Source organism: Chiloscyllium plagiosum, unplaced genomic scaffold (genome assembly GCF_037043375.1).
Source record: "Chiloscyllium plagiosum isolate Xiang-an unplaced genomic scaffold, Cpla_swu_hap1 HiC_scaffold_22, whole genome shotgun sequence".
Classification (NCBI taxonomy): domain Eukaryota; kingdom Metazoa; phylum Chordata; class Chondrichthyes; order Orectolobiformes; family Hemiscylliidae; genus Chiloscyllium; species Chiloscyllium plagiosum.
Window position 1 is genome coordinate 20,693,619 of NW_028270160.1, and position 17,677 is coordinate 20,711,295.

The window sequence follows — 17,677 nt, forward strand, 5'->3', positions numbered from 1 at the left end:
CACCCACATCTTACAAATAAATTTTAAAAATGATAAATTATATAGTACAGTAATTGCACAATCATGACTAAAGCCAAGAGAAAAGCACTATTACAGTGAGTAACTGGTAATACAATTGGAAGGAAGAAAAGGAAGTTAGGTTACAGAGCAAATGGTCATCTCGTCCTTCTGTGCTTCATAGTGCAATTCTCAGGCAGAAGGTGGAAAGTGTATAAAATGGAATCCTTACAGCGGAGATACAGTCTGTTTCAGCTCATCAAGCCTGCACCAACCCTGTAGGCAGAAGTGAAATCTCTGAATGAGCTGACATTAATGTCAACAACCAGAAGGGCTGGAATCCCTAAGAAAATAGAGGTTACCAGAAAATTACTGAGTCACACACTGACTATGCCAGAATTAAATACTCTAAGACTTTCAAGATGCTGGTGTTGGACTAGGGTGTACAAAGTTAAAAATCACACAACACCAGGTTATAGCAATGGATGTATGGGCACCGCACAACAATCAACAGGCAGGAGTGTTCCCTCCCAGTTGGGGAACCCTTCAGGACATTCGACCTCGGACCTTCGTGTGACCATCCTCTGAGGTGGACTTCGGGACGGGCAGCAGCGAAATGTGGAGAAAGTGAGGTCTGCAGATGCTGGAGATCAGAGCTGAAAATGTGTTGCTGGAAAAGCGCAGCAGGTCAGGCAGCATCCAGGGAACAGGAGAATCGACGTTTCGGGCATAAGGCTTATGCCTGAAGAAGGGCTTATGCCCGAAACTTCGATTCTCCTGTTCCCTGGATGCTGCCTGACCTGCTGCGCTTTTCCAGCAACACATTTTCAGCAGCGAAAAGTGGCCATGCAGAGGCTGATAGCTAAGTTCCAAACCCATAGGCAGGGCCTCAACCGGGACCTTGGGTTCATGTCACACTACAGATGACCACCATTGCACTATACACACACACAGACAGACACAAAGGCACTCCTATACACACAGACACGCACACAGACACACACATTCCTACACTCACACATGCATCCTCTCACAGACTTACACCACTTTACACTCACACACACACATATACACTCTCTCTCACAGACTCTCATAACCCCCCTACCCCAGACACACACACACACACAAAAAAAAACCCACATGCACACATATACATATACGTTTGTGGGGTGAATTTGTACTTGCAGAGTTAGATTTTACTTTGCTCAAAAACTGCATGAATCCATGTAAGACTCTGTTAACTCACTTTTTAGATTAGAATCAGTCTAAACATTATGGCACAGACAGGGAACACAGGTGGCTAACACCTTCAACATATTATCTGGCTGACACCAATTGTTACAGTTAACCTGACAATGTAACTATTAAAAAAACGTTTTGTGATTTACATATGGAAGAAGTGAAAGTATCATGGTTATTCTAACAGATGAAAGACTCAACAATCAAGATATTTTTCAATGTATAATTTCAGTTACATCACACTGTAAACTTTTGCTATAAATTCTGTGTCTTACAATTGCATCCTCCACAATCACCTGATGAAGAGCGGCGCTCCGAAAGCTAGTGTGCTTCCAATTAAACCTGTTCGACTATAACCTGATGTTGTGTGATTTTTAACTAAGACTTTCAGTCCTTCTGAAGTGCTGCTTGTTTCCTATCTGAAGCAAATATGCAGCAGAACATTCACTTGTGCAGTATAGTGCTTAGCCTGTTATGGGAAACCTCAAGTTGGTGTTCATGTCAACCCCTTCCAATTTATTTGCAGCATCTCTTCCTTTGTAAATGTCCGAGTGCACCTTCCTATAACTCACAAATGAGCTCTCTTGGAATGGATGTACCCATTCTAGACCTTTACACTACAGAATGTGACATAAAATGAGGTGAAAAGCTCAAATATACTATATAATCTTCCTCTGGTGAATTTAAAAGAACAAGGTTGTACCACAGGTTGGCATTCAGCAGTAACCATTGCATGAAATGGATATTGTAGCTTACTGCAAGCATTAGGTTCAACACAAAATTATAAAACAGCATGACCTGCACACTACTGACTGCAGCAAGAGAACAAGGAAAATGCAGGTCTATAAATCAGTTTGAAAGACTCCAGTGGACATGAGGAAGCAATTCTGCACTGGAAGTCAGTTTCCAAACTTGAAAACCAGATGGAGTAGTGAAAGTGGCAGACAAGATTGTGCACTCAGCTAAAAGCACCTATGTATTTGACTCTGTTTCAAGCATTTATCAATTATCAGATGCTGAAACTGAGCACCTCCCAAACTAATAAGTATTATTTCACATCACTCTGAATGATGGTGCACATTTTCCTTAGGGTGGTAACGTCCTTTCTAATGTGCTTCATGCTACTATGTGAAGAATTAAGTTTATTTTTTATGCCATAACTTCACACTGATTGTGAGGCAGAGAACTAACCTAAGTAGCTTTGCTGTGAATAGTCATAGATTGCCAATTCACTGAGCTGCTTTTCTATATTCTGAAAACATAAGTGTGATATAGTATAATACATTTCAATATAAATAAGTATAATTTTCAGTGTGTACAAATGCCAAAAAAGTTACACTAATATTTTGCAAAATGTTAGTTTGGTCCTAACTGGAAAACTCTGATCAATTTCAGGCAGCATTCTTTAGGAAGAAATGTCAAGGATTTCGAGAAAATACAGTGCATACGCACTTAGGTAGTTCCATGGATGAGGGAAATAGTTACATGAATAAACTAAAGAAACATAGTTTATTCCTCTTAGCTATCTCTATATTAAGAGTTGATCTGATAGAGATGTTTGAAATCATGAAAAGCTTACACGGAGTAATTAAATGGAAAACAACTGAAAGGGGTCAGTAACTGGGGGCACAGATAGAAGATAACCAACAAGATGGAAAAGGAAGGAAAACTTTTTATGAAATAGTAAGTATCATTTCAAATACTTTATCTGGTAGAATGGTGGTTAAAAATTGAAATGTACTCTTCTGCTCCCTGAGCAGAATAGGTAAAGGCAGGAAATGTAAGAAAATATATCAACAATAAAATAATCTTGGCAATAAGAAAACATTTCCAATTTTCCCCTTAAGATTTAAACAGCAAGTTCAGAACCTCGCGAATGAGTGGCGGTTATCTTTTTTCCAAACAGTATCTCAGTTTTGGCCCAACTCGTCACTTTTCCATGCAGCTACTAATTCTCATCTTCTTTCCCAAGATAGTGCCAATTCCTAACATGAAAGTCAGGCAGCACCTTGCTGCTTGCTTCTTTGTGCCTTCATCGCAACCTCCCTGCATCCTCTATGGACATCAGCCCCTTCCACTGTTCATTCACACAAGTCAACATCAGCAAACCACAAGCCTCATCAAGTCATCATGCTCACATTTGGACCAACTCTCACACTACTTCAGATTTTCACTTGGGAGCTCAGGAACATCTATGAATTGTATATTTTTGCCAGATTGCTTTGTACAGGGACACATGTGCATATCATTAATCTAACATCTAAGCATGTCTCTTAGTTTATTTTGTTGGTGCTCATTCACTTTACACTTATTTGGAAGCAGCCCATCTCTTTGTTACATTTTTTTAGGGCCTAGGATTTTCAGCATGAAGTTAGAGCTGTCAGACTCTCTGGGATTGCATTGCTTTTAAGTGTATAGCCTCTTCAACGTTAAGTTATAAGTGTAAGCCACCATGACTTGCTTTACCTTTTAGCGTAGGAGAGGCTGGCAACAAGTTACGGTTCAGAACAGTGAGCAGTAATGTGGGTGGACATGTTGCTGTACAACACAAGGCTACATCAATGTCACACCTACACATGTTCCAGTAGCTTACATGGCAAACACAGTGTATGTGCTTCAACCAAATGGGCTTGTCTGAAAGTCAAGGGACCAGTCCTTACTCAGGGAAAAGGGATCTACAGTCAGTTAAGGAGCTCAACCAACTTCATGCTGGAAAAGGAGTTTGATCACGGTCAGTCAGGTGCTTCATCCTACTCAAGTCTGGAGATCGGTGTCCTTGCAGCCCAGAGATTTGGCAACAGATAGTCCTGGAGGTTAATTGCAGTTAGTCCCGGGATTATGGGCCAGTCAATTTGGTGTGGAGACATGAGTTTGGGGGCAGTGTCCGGCTCACTGAGGAATGTTCTGTCAAGTTTTGGGGCATTGGGCTCAGGTCAGTCCTTGGGGTTTGAGCAATAATGGTCAGAGAACTTATCATGTGGGTGGCTCATGAAGCCCTGGGAGGTTCAAGTCTGAGAATGCACTTGACTAGGTTCCTGAGGGAATGATTTTAATGAAAAGGGAGACATCAAGACAGAAGGACAGGAACCCATTAAGCAAAGGAAGGGACAGGGTGCTCCTGGAGGAGGAGGGATTTTCAGAAGTTCCAATCACTCTGCCAAACACATTAGGAGCATGTATGGCAAACAAGGGCATGGTAATTTGCAAATCCCTGGGTTCAGGGTGTAAACTTGGGACATAATCATCTGCTGGAGCAGGACTTCAACTCATGAGAACTGGATGGCCATTTCATCCCAGTTGCTATCAAGATTACAGTTCCCTTGAGTTTTCTGCCAGTGGCTCATTTTCAGGTATGCATCTCCTAATTCTTGACCACATATTGTAGCTATATTGCATGGCCCTGCCAGAGTACAAGCATCAAAATCTCATCTTTGGGAAGTTTATGTCTGTTTCACTGGTGGAATTATGGACATTTTATTTTCAGTCTGTATCAGTCTAAGAGTTTTCTAAAGCTGCCATCAGCAAATGCATCTGAGGTGACACTGATGTCAACTTTTCCAGATTACACCTACTTATATCATTTTTCAGTGATGAGGAAGTCAAGCAACCTCATTGTGGTTTTCTCCACCATCCCTGGCTTCCCTCACATGTAGGGTGCTATAGATTGCACACACTTTGCTTTGAAATCGCAGATCCATGACAGCAAGTTTGTCAACAGAAAAGGCTTCTAGTTTTAAAATACATTGGTGACCTGCTGTGTATATACTGGAGAGCTCACACGTTTCTGCATCCTTCCTAGGTCCTGGCACTATACAGGAATGCCTGCTGGCAGACAAGGGCTACCCTCCATGCATGCTGATGACACCTTTAGAAAACCCTTAGACTGATACAGACTGAAAATAAAATGTTGTCTTTAATTCCACCAGTGAAACAGACACAAACCTCCCAAAGATGAGGTTCAATGCTCGTAGCTCTCTGGCAGGGCCATACAATATAGCCACACAATATGTATGCCTGCTCACTGCAGCATGCTGTGTCCTTTACTACTAAGGCATCAAAGAGGGGAACGCATGAAATGAGGATTGACAGAAATCTTCAGAGGATGATTTCACACTAGTATGAAACTTTGTCATGATTGAATGAAGGAGCATCAGATGTTGTAAAGGCTCTCACCAATTCACGACCTTAAATTTTTATTAGACAACAGGAAAGCATTAAAAGATCAAACTATTAAACTGCACTTGAATTGGGATTATACAGGGAATGCAGGCACTCTAATGAGAGAGGTTCACAAAGACGCCTTGCCTGCATGCTGATGCTGAAGGTGCTGCCATTTCTGAAGAAATCCTCATATTCTTACTCCACACAATGCTGCACCTATCAAGGATCTTCATTATTATATAGCCATGGTAAATCTTACATCTGTCTGAAACCAAGAATCTAAAGGTTAAGCAGCATCCTCCAACTGCGCAGCACTGCAACAGACTCTCAGATATGCCCTGCATGGAAAAGTGATGTGGGGGAGACATCTTATGGCTTTCCTGGAAGAAGGTGTTCTATATCAGACTTGTTGGACATCATGGAATGGCAGTCTGACTGCCATCTGCAAACAAAGTGTAGTGCCATTGCTCCTTTCTGATCTGCATGGTATTCCTTGGAAGATGAGGCCCTTCAATGAGGGCAATTTTTATGCTTCTACATAGACTTTGCTCAGTTGACCAGAGTCAGATGTAGCTGCTGAAGCTCTTTGGCATACTTTACAGTTGGAGATTGTACATGTGGTAATAGTAAGAATGAGAACTTCTCCCCACTCCCCCTCCCACCCCCCCTGGAAAAAAACCATATTATCATGTATCCAGTGCTGCCTTTCTTGGATAATGACGTGGACGTTTTGTCTTGTGTTCAGTTCTAGGCACCTTATTTAAAGAAGGATATTACAGCCTTGTACAGAGTTCATAAGAGATTTCCTATAATGATATCAGGGATGAGGGATTTTAGATACAAGGGATGATAAGAGAAATGGGCTGATTTTCCTTGGAGCAGAGAAGATTAAGAGATGATCTTATTGCAGTGTTTAAAATTATGAACAATTTTGACTGGGTAAAGAAGAATTTTTTTTCCATTTACCTACATCTGTAACTAGTGGGTCACAATTTCAAAATTGTCAGCAAATGAGTTAGGAGTAACATAAGGAGAAACTTCTTAACTCCAGAGTTGTTAGGATTTAGAACGTGTGGCCTCGGTGAGTGGTGGAGGTGGATTCCATACAAGATTTCAAAGAGAGCTGGATATATACTTGACAGTAATTAGTATAGAGAACTATGGAGATAGGGCTGGAGAATAGGACCAGCTGGAAGCCATGTACAGACACGATGGATCAAACGGCCTCCTTCTGTGCTGTAAAATTCTATGATTCTATGATCTTACAGTCCAAGGCAGTGAGCACCTCTTGTACCTTGTGCAAGCTATGAGACATTGGAAGGTGATTGTGACTTCTGCAATTTGGGTGAATCGTTACAGCTAACCTGACAAAACTTGTAATGTTGTTTGATATGGTTAAGGTTCCTGTGGCCAAGACATAATCGGTCAATGAATGAGATCCACATTCAAAATTGTGTGATAATAAATATCTTGGGCAGCACGGTGGCACAGTGGTTAGCACTGCTGCCTCGCAGCGCCAGAGACCCGGGTTCAATTCCCGACTCAGACGACTGACTGTGTGGAGTTTGCACGTTCTCCCCGTGTCTGCGTGGGTTTCCTCCGGGGGCTCCGGTTTCCTCCCACAGTCACAAAGATGTGCAAGTCAGGTGAATTGGCCATGCTAAATTGCCCATAGTGTTAGGTAAAAGGGGTAAATGTAGGGGTATGGGTGGGTTACGCTTCGGCGGGTCGGTGTGGACTTGTTGGGCCAAAGGGCCTGTTTCCACACTGTAAGTAATCTAATCTAATCTTTAAATTTTGTTGTGATCGTCTGTTTAACATTATTGCATTATCTCCCTTTGAAAGGCTTCACATCACACAAATGTCTGATCTTACAGAGTAAATAGAAAACACTTACTCTGCCCATTCTGGATACAGTCACAGTCATTTTCCATGTTGATTGTACACTTCCGATTTGGATGAGGATGAAAGAGAACATGGGTAGCGCTCCACAAACTGAGTCATAGGCACAATTAGCAATGATCTACAAAACCTTCGTGTTTCTTTCTGCTCTGTCCTACAATTCTATTTCATTAATCTTTCCCATGTTCCTACCCAACCTGTTTAATTAGCTACTCACCTTTCCACTTTTTCCCCATGACCCCCAGTTATATCAAATGTCTTTATATATGATCCCTGCATCAAAGCCTGTCTCGTGGTGACTGTTAATGACGACACCTCCCCTGCTTCCTAAGTACCCACTATCATACCCCACCATTATATGCTGAATTGCTCCCATTCATAATTATTTTCCTATCTGCAAACCAATCCCTACAATTGACTGACCCAAATAATCTTCTCTGACTTTCAGTGAACAGATCCCTTGGACAGACTAAGCCCAGCACCCTGACTGCTTTGGAAAGTCAGTCCTGGCTGATGATCGACCAGAACCTGACTAATTTGTATGCAGCTCCCAACTGACTCACTGTCAATCCCAGAGTGTTATACTAGACCCTCAAGACCACCCAGACTGTAGTGATAAAGACCCATGAATCTGATTATAATCAAGCCAGTAGACTGATATTGGACAATGCTTTTGACTTAATTTGCTCATGATCCCGGACTGACAACAGTCCTCAGGACTTAACCTTACTTAGAGTTTGAGACATGGCCATTCAGCTGTCACATATGACAGTGTGTTTGGTGCATAAATTGCTGGTACATATTGCCACTGTCATGGCTTAGCTTTGTACTACACAGCCACAAATCTGCCCTGTTGACTGATTACTTCCAGCAAATAAGACAGGTTGCTTGATTTTGTAACTACACTGCAATAGAAGGCAAGACAGAAACACTGTGAGCCTGTAAGTTTTGACACAAATAGAAAGATGCTGTGAGAAGTGAGAAACACTGACAACACACTTTCCTTGACAGGAGAACTGTATTTTAAGCATGTCAGAAATATCTTATGATAACTTGGTGAACTGCTGTCAATCTCTGTGGAGCATGCATGCAGTTGCTGCCAATGGCATATGTCCAGAGAGTGGAGGACTGCTAGCTCAGCTGGAGACCTAAAGAGCAAGCAAGCTGGAGTTGTCAGATCTATGACTTTCATGTCAAGAACTATTGCGATCTCTTTTCTCTCGACTATGTGGGAAAGTAGCAAATTGCATATAAACGAGATGAGATTAAGTACTAATGAGATATTAATACATGCAAATCGGCCTTACGCTGCTCACTAAAGAGATTCTTGTCTCACCATTCAAACTTTGAGATGAAAATCAGACATTTTTCTCTGAAAGTTGAAAATTTCATTTTCTGCCAAATTTTTCTGTCTTTCTCACTCTTGCTCTTATCATTCAGGAGCTAGGAAAATTCAGGCAATTTTGAATGCAATTTACAAAATACTCATGCATCATTCTACCATTATAACAAATTTAGATAATATCACTGAAACTTATGAGTTTAAATTATTATTATGAAAAATTAGTTATTTCTGAAACATAGCAAAACTGTTGATGTTATAATGTTACAGTCCATAGAAGTACATTCGGTCATAAAATATTTGAATACTGATGATACATCCCAAAATAATTAAGAAGTACAAAGCACATTCACGAATTTAAGCACAAGTATTCTGAAAATACTACTTTATAATTAAAATCTTAACAGATACAACCAATGACATGATTTCAGATTTCAGTTTTGCATTGTACAAACACTGTACCTGTTGATGCTTACAGTACTGTAAAGCAGTTTTAATTATATTGAATAATTTTGATGTTAATATCATTTGCTGCAACATTATTACTGTGTCAATAAAGTCCATTGTCCTCTATTTCCTTAAAACATCAATATATGACATTTGCTCATTTTAGCGTGAATGTGAGTGAAAATGATATGAAATAAAGAGACAGTAATTCATTTTGTTAAACTCTGAATTTGAGGTGAATTGTACCTCTCCAAAAACAGTTATGAATTGGCAGGTAAAAGGAAAAAGAAGGCATTCTTCCTGCTGCTAGGTTATTAGTATTTTATTCCTTGTCGGACCTGGTGTTACTAAGTTCAACAAAAGGACAGATTTCATACTATTCAAGTGGCATTACATAGGCAGTGGGCACAACAGAGTAAACCATTTATATTTAGGCTACAAAAGGTTAGCCATGCAATTGTATAGAACCGTTCCCAGTGTTTCAATAAGATGCTAGTTTGCAGAGAAAATGGTGTGGGGAGGAATTTACAAAAGGTGAAATTATTGTATTTCACAAGGCAACTAGGGATAGATAATAAATGCTTGGCTTTTTTTTCATTCATGGGACATGGTCATCACTGGTGAGGCCTGTATTCATTACTATCTCTAACTGCCTAGTTGAAATCAACCACATCGCTGTGAGTCTAGAGTTGCATGTAGGCCAGACCAGGTAGCATAGCAGATTTCCTTCTCTAAAGAATATTAATGAACCAGATGGGTTTTTCCGACAGTCAGCAACAGTTTCACAATCATTAGACTCTTAATCCCAGATTTTTTTAAATTCAAATTCCACCATTTGCCATGATGTGATTTGAATCTGGGTCTCTCAGACATTACCTAGGTCTCTGGATTAATAAACTAGTGATAATATCACTAGGACATCGCTTCCCCTTACCAGCGCCTCATTTGCTGAGAATAAATTAACAAAAATAAGAGGTTCTGATTTACTACAGAATTGAGATATCCTTGTGAAAGTTTAGGGCAGATGGGACTGGCACAGTGGCTCAGTGGTTAGCCCTGCTGCCTCACAGCACCATGGTCCCAGGTTCGATTCCAGCCTCAGGTGACTGTCTCTGTGGAGTTTGCACATTCTCCCTGTATCTGCATGGGTTTCTTCTGGGTGTTCTGGTTTCCTCCCACAGTCCAAAGATGTGCAGGTCAGGTGAATTGGTCATGGCAAATTAGTCAGAGGGAAATGGGTCAGTGTAGACTGCTTGGGCTGGACGGCCTGTTTCCACACTGTAGGGAATCTAAATAAAAAGTTTCAACTTTTATGTCTTTTATTCTTCTAGGTACCTAAAGAGAACATTAACATAGACAACGACTTATTTGACTATTGTGCACAGATGGGTTGAAATGTAATAGCTTACAAAATGTGGAAAATATTAAAATGATAAAACAGAAATTTCTGGCAATGTTCAACAGGTTAGGCAGTATCTCAGGATAAAATGCTAACTTTTTCCATCTCCACAGATGTTGCCTTACTCTGTTTAGTATTTCAACAATTTCAGTTTACTTTGACATTTCCAACACATGTATGATTTTACTTTTGTATAATTAAAATGATAGTACTTGTATACACCGTTATAATTTTAACAGCTGAAATGCTTTCAGAATTCTTACTCACAAAGGGTCATGCAGTGAAATGCTTAAAGTTACCAGCTATTCTCCTTTCATGTGTTTGTTTTGGCTTTAAATAGAAGAGTACTTAAAACATGAGAATATTACAATGACTACACTTTTGGAAATTCCTCTCTGCAGTATTGCTTTCCCATTGTACCATATATCATGATGTGGATGTGCTGGTGCTGGATTGGGGTGAACAAACTCAGAAATCCCCCGACACCAGATTATAGTACAACAGGTTGATTTGAAATCACAAGCTTTTGGAGAGCTACTCCTTCATCAGGTGACGTGTGACTTCTGACTTTGAATATATATCATAGCTTCTCAATAATCCTGTCTATTTCCCTGCTAAATGCTTACTTTATGTCAACACAGCATTTTCTCTACACACCTTTGCCAACAGTCACAATGTTATAATTTTCCACTCACTGGTTTAATACACCCAATTAAATGGGATAGCAGAAAGAATGGGAGAAGGAAAAGGACTTTTTATGTCCCCTAACTGATTTCTCTCCAATGAATTGTAAATATCAGAACAATAGTGCAAAGTTAATAAATTGTTAAAAGATCATTAGCTATGCTGGAACAACTTCTTTCCTTCAAGCTAACATTATGTCTTCCACTTTAATGCCATTCTGAAAAAAAGGACTTCTCCACTTATTATTTTCTTTACACTTTGAGGGGCTGTCACATCTACCAGAAAAAAGCTTTCATTTGCCAACACTTGCAAGGTTTCATCATCAAATTATTCGATGTAAATATTGGAATATAAATGAATCCATATGCTACCACAAGATTAACAAACATTGACAGTTATTCCATTCACCTGTCTGGGAAATGTTCAAGGATCACTACAGAAATGTTTTCTCTATTTTGCTATGAACAAGATATATCTCACAACTCATTTCACAGCTGTGAATTTCTGCAGTTTATCAGTTCATTTAATGACAGGAAAACAGGCATTTCTTTCATTTTTAAATGAGAGGAATGTGAAGTCACAATAGTTGCTGAACAAAATAGTATCATATTTAGTTAAGTGTCTGGAAAATTACTGAAAATTAATTAGGTGAAATTATCTTTACACTGAACAAGACTTCAGGGACTGATGACAATGGACAGTACTTTAAAAAGTGTCGACTGTATGAAAGTCTTAATAGGTAACAATGTTGAATGTGCAGTTTTTGTGTGTATTGCAGGACTATAAACAATTTGTATTTTTATTTCTGTTGTAAAAGTTAGCAAAGCTGAAAACAAATTTAATTTACACTTTACCAATAAAGCACTCTTTGAATGGGTATATGCAATGAGATCTGCCACAGATTATGTGAAAAGTCATCAAAAGCTTCTTCAGAAATTCTTGCCTGAAGCCAGATCAAAAGGTGAACACCTGGAAGCCAGCAATGCCAACCCAGCAAAAAGTAATCCAATACTCTTCCCTGCTCATATATTTGGTCTTGTTGCACCAAACACTTTACATAAGCTTTATTTATTGCCTCAAACTTCATGTTTCTAATGTAAAACAATAGTTAACAATTTCACTTTGTTAAAAAATATTTTCAGGGTGGGGTTGATGATTAGGATGCATAGTTTACCATCTTGAAGGTCTTCATAGATCTTCTTATACTGGTTTAATGAAACCACTTGAGCCTTTATAGTCTGTAGCATTGCTCTCAAGTCTGTGATCGTCCCTTCATAGTACCTGGTTTGCTTTGCAATTTCCTCCTGTAGACCTTGATAGTCCTGATGGAGCCTAACAAATAACAATGAGGTCGGATTTTAGCCACGATCTTACTGAGTGATAGAGGGCACATGAAAAAACAAACAACCTATCCTTATTCCTACTTCTTTAATCTTCCAAAATCTTAGGAATTAAGCATTCAGAGACAATTACTGTGCAGGATACATTAGAATTTTGTGTGTATTCTCAAGAATTTATTTTCACTATATAAAACTGCTTATATTCCAAACAAGATTATTCTCAAAATACAACTATTTCATATGTTCCAAAAATCACATCCCAGAAAAACATGAGCACACCCAAATCACACACTTCAAATTCCAGTTCATCTAACTATGCCTCAATAGTCCACTTAGTGTCTTACTCTTTAAACTTCTTAATTTTCTTCCACTGCATTTCTCTCATTCTCTTTTTTTTATTGCTACTCGTCCCTTCTTTGGTAATGTCTGCCTTTTTTACACGCATCTCTGTTTCCTACCTATTTTACTCTGCAGCTAATGTCAAAATTAATTTAAATACAAAGAGTTAGAGAATTGCCTTCCCTCAGTTCTGTGTTCATCTACCATTTCACTGATGGCATAACTGATTTAAAATGGTTAATGTATTATTTATTAGTGAAATTTTATCCGAATTAAAGGTACAACTCAAATGCATGTGGTAATTTGTAATAAGATGGATGAACTTGCAAATTGGCTTGCATATCCCACTCACTTACCAGCACTTAGGTTATGTATTCTAATGTGGCAATTAATTAGAGACTACATTTTTTAAATGTCTGAACACAAAAAAGACATTCAGAAATAAATGGAACATTTGCTAAAATGTAAGCACACATTAAAACAGAAATACATTTTTAATCTGAAAGGATGAGGTATAAATAACAAGGTTTTAGATGTTGACTAAATAAATTATAGTGCAAAAGAATTATGATAATTTAGTGACATGCAATAAATTATGGCTAGTCGGATCAAAAGTATTAATGACTTTTTTTTTCCACTCGGAGTTTTGTACTTTAACAAAATGTCAAATTACTGACATATCTTTAATAATTACTGTTATTTTATTTTCATCATAATATGATCAAAAAATCAACATGAGAATAATAATTAACACTGAAGACATTATCATGTGTATAATTTCAAATCCATTCTTTGCAAATGTATCTACTTTTGAATTATTCATGAAATAAACCAATTATTATCAGAAAATCAGAAACTCTTTCAGTCTAGCCAATTGGTTTCTCGCATGGAAGAAGCTATTTAGTTGCCTCTTCCATATAACAGAAAACATCAAAGTTAAAAAATTAACAAAACAGGAAATAAAATTAGCATGCAACAATAATATGAGCTCTAATACGGTCGAGAACATGACAATGCAATACGAATATCCATCTCTATTTACCTTTTGGTCTCCTCAGTTTTTTCATGCATCTTGTCATTGAGGAAAGTAATGTGATCTTCCAGCATTTCATTGCTCTTGTTCAGTTCAGCTACTTTGAGTTGCAAATCAATTTGGTCTTGCTTCTTCTGCAACAAACTGAAAAGGTATTGAGCATTATTTGTGCATATTATCACATTTGCTATTTCCACATGATGAATCGTGATGCTATAATGCCAGTGAAAAATAAAATGAGCCTGCTGGTGCTTGGAGAGGTTATATGCCAATAATTTCCTGGGTTAGAAAGTCTGCCAATTGAATGCAGTACTCATTGGCATACATGCCATGTAAAACAGGTGTAATTAGCTGGAATGTGTGGAAACTGGAATGCTAACTTTAAATAGGTAACTCACACTTCAGTGCAGGAAGAAACAGTGTTTGGCACATTTATATGATTTTTTTTCTTCACATGATTTTCCAAGCTTTTCATCCTAAGTTTCAAAAATAATACAGAACGAGCACCGAAACCAAGCAGCTAGATAAGACAGCATGATGTCAAGCTGGAGAAGAACACAGAACTTAGTGAAAAACATCTCTTAGCCTTGCTGGAGACTCTGACAATCTAAATGTGAGAGACACAATAATACATGTGCATGCTGAAATCATTGAGGTCATCTGAAATGAGCTGACAAAGACCTTAGAACTGCAGACAGCAAGTCAATTTGTATAAAGTACATTTCTTGCCCTTCTTGGGAACCAACACATTTTCCGTCTTCCTACCAACCCTACACAATGCACCTTGGTTAAGGTGGGCAGGGAGGTGTCTTACTTGGCAGTATATTCCATGATACTAGTTTCAAATATCATATCAACAATTATTTGCACATATAAAACTCTAAACCCCTTCATATACTTTTACAGGTTGATACCCCAACAGACCTTACTTCGATACCATGTCAGACTCATTAACTGCCAACCTTCGCATCAATAAATAGTGTTTGTCAGGAGAAAATGGACTGCAGATTTCTTCTCTGTGTGAGTGGAAGCCTTTAGTGGGGATTGTAATGTCATATGGGGAGTGTTGCTGTGAGCTGGGGATGCATGGTTGGAGGTTGGCGGGGGAGCTCTGCCTAATTGTTCAGGCTAGGCATAAGACACAAGTATAAGAGACAAGTGGATCCAGCAAGCCTTACCTAGATATGCCTGTTTGGTTCTGAGGAACAGTCACTGAACCCAAAATGTTAACTCTGATTTCTCTCATCAGGTGCTGCTGAGCTTTTCCAGCAATTTCTGTTTCAGTTTCAGATTTCCAGCATCTACAGTTCTATGGTTTTTTTCATACCTGCCAGGTTTCCTGAAGGGCAGAATCAAGTAGAATCAAACAACTTTGGGTTGGACTTTGCTGGCCTCTAAGAAAGAATTATATAGGTATTGGACCTAGTAGAAAGGACATATAGCAACTGTTCTACATTCTACTGCATTGATATCCTGACCATCTGTTGGTTCCAATCTGCTTGATTGGAATGGGTTAATCCAAGGACGTTCAAAGCAGTGGTGACTTATAGGAATGGACATGCTTATCATGACACAAGCTCCTCCCCTCTCCTCTCCTCATCCATCCAGTGAAACCAAGCCTTGAAAGTAGGTGGCCTTCTCTCAATGATTCTCCTCTTGAACAAGTTAGAGTAGCAGACCAAAAGTGCCATCAGTGGGAGCTCACAGTTTTCCCAAGAAAGTGTTTCAAATTTTTCAGATTCTTTGTTCGGATTATAAAAATATACTAAATTTGTCTTGTCCAAACTGCCTGGGATCAAATAATTTCTGAGTTTGTAATTTTCTGAATGTCTTAAATGGACAACCCCTTACTCTGAGTTTACTCTGAGCTTGGACTATCCCACATGTGGTAACAACCTCTCCACATCTACCCTGTCAAGTCCCTAAAGAATTTGATGTTTCAATAGGAGCGACTTTCACTCTTCTAAACTTCAAACTTTCTGAGGAAAGTTCTCCAGACTTCTTCGGAAAGTGCCAGTATATTTTACAGAAGAAAAAGACTGATTTTCAACAACAAGAATTCTGCATACTATATTTCTTCTGATATGCTGGTCAATGGGATAGGGACAGTCAGGCAGACAGAGATAGAGAGATGGAGACAGTGACAGAGAGATGAAGCAAAAGACTTTTAGAAACAAAGAGACAGACAGAAATTCCTATAGAGGCCTAAACAATTTTAACTCACTGTAACTTTTATGTATCTGCTGAGTGGTGAGGAGAGTTTCTTCAGTGGGCAGTAACAAGTTGCCAATTAAAGGGTATTATAGGTTATTGAGCACCTTATTAATGGCACAACTTACCTAATTAATATTCAGCTTTCTACCTTATCAAATGTGTCAAGTATGCTTGACATCAAGAATTATTTACATATAAGTCAGACCAGGAACCTGGCAACTTCAGCTTGCTCCAAAGAGCATCCATGTTGGACAGTAGGCACCAACATCTCAAGGCATGCTCTATGGATACTGGTCACATGCAGCCCACATCCATGAATATTGGCATCTAACATGTGGCAGCCTCCAGGAACCCAAACGGCACATCGCTGATCCACTTACCGTACCCTTCTGCACTTTATGCTACATCTTGAGCTGCACTGGCAGCTATCATCATAATGGTGCAGCAAAGATACTATGCAAATAGGGACAGGCACACAGCCTATGGACTGAACCAGGCTGATTTCTAGGCTCTTTGCTCGCTATTAGAATGCTCAATCACTCTGGAATGGTCACAGCATCCCTGTCTTGCCTTTTTGCACTTTGTCCCATTTGACAGGGTTATTAGGCTCACAGTGCTGTTGTAATGCCATGCCGTTTAGTGCAAACACAAAGCCATGAAGCTTGCCAAAATTGCCAGCCATTCTCAGCCAAGTCAAGGGACAGAGTCTTCGGTTAAAAGGTCCAGCACAGCAAATTAAGGTAGCCTCCAATATCAGGCCAAGGCTTGGAATGAGCAGTCAATCTCTTAGGCAGGTCAGAGTCACAGGATATTCCCCATACAAGGGGTGGAGATAGGGTGGGGTGCTGGTTCAAGAGGCCAGGTTAAAGGGAATATTACTTTGACCTAAAATAGGTCCCTCACCACTTCTTGCATGACATCAACTTGCCCAGTAAAATGCACTACACATTTGGCCCGGGCATATCCCTATTGTGGTTTTAAACTGGGCAGGCAGAATGAGACATTTGAGTGGCTATTAAGTGGCCAATTAAGGGATGCAATAGACTCAATCAGGTACGCTGTCCATTACCTGTATTGCCCCTCTTAAAAAGGTGACAGGTAAATCAAGCGGTTAAGCTGCAGGCAATATCCCATCTGACTGGTGGGGGAGCTGGAAAATTTCCACCCATGTCTTTTGTGGCACAGGTTGAGGCCATTAATTCACCAAGTCCACTCTGATCTGCACAGAGCAATCCAATCAGTACTACTTCCTTGCTTGGTCACTGTAATCCAAATTCACTTTTTTCATCTCCACCAGATTTACTTTTGAAAATATTGCTTCTGCTTTCACTACCATTATGGCAGCAGGTTCTAGATCAGTAACACTCACACTGTCTAAAATTTCTTCTCCTCACATCCTCCCTTGCATTTCTTGCCCAAAATCTTTATTTACTAATCCTTCTGCCATCGACTAATAGGAAGTTTTTCCTTGCTACCTCATCTAAACCTGTCATAATGTTATATGCTTCCATCAAACTTACCTTTGATCTCCTTTGCAACATGAAGAATATCCCACAGCCTTTCAACCTAGACTCGTAGCT

The 17,677-nt window shown here is 39.3% G+C and overlaps 1 protein-coding gene across 4 annotated transcripts in view; it reads right to left on the bottom strand.

Annotated features, from left to right (window-relative positions):
- Positions 1-17,677, bottom strand: part of LOC122561234 (uncharacterized) — a 297,608-nt gene that overhangs the window by 238,125 nt on the left and 41,806 nt on the right. For all 4 annotated transcript variants that reach the window (XM_087998832.1, XM_087998834.1, XM_087998833.1 and 1 more), the window contains 2 exons: positions 13,893-14,027; positions 12,346-12,503 (listed from right to left, as the gene is read on the bottom strand). In XM_087998832.1, coding sequence (XP_087854958.1) covers positions 12,346-12,503; positions 13,893-14,027 — 293 coding nt within the window. The remainder of the gene's footprint in view (positions 1-12,345; positions 12,504-13,892; positions 14,028-17,677) is intronic.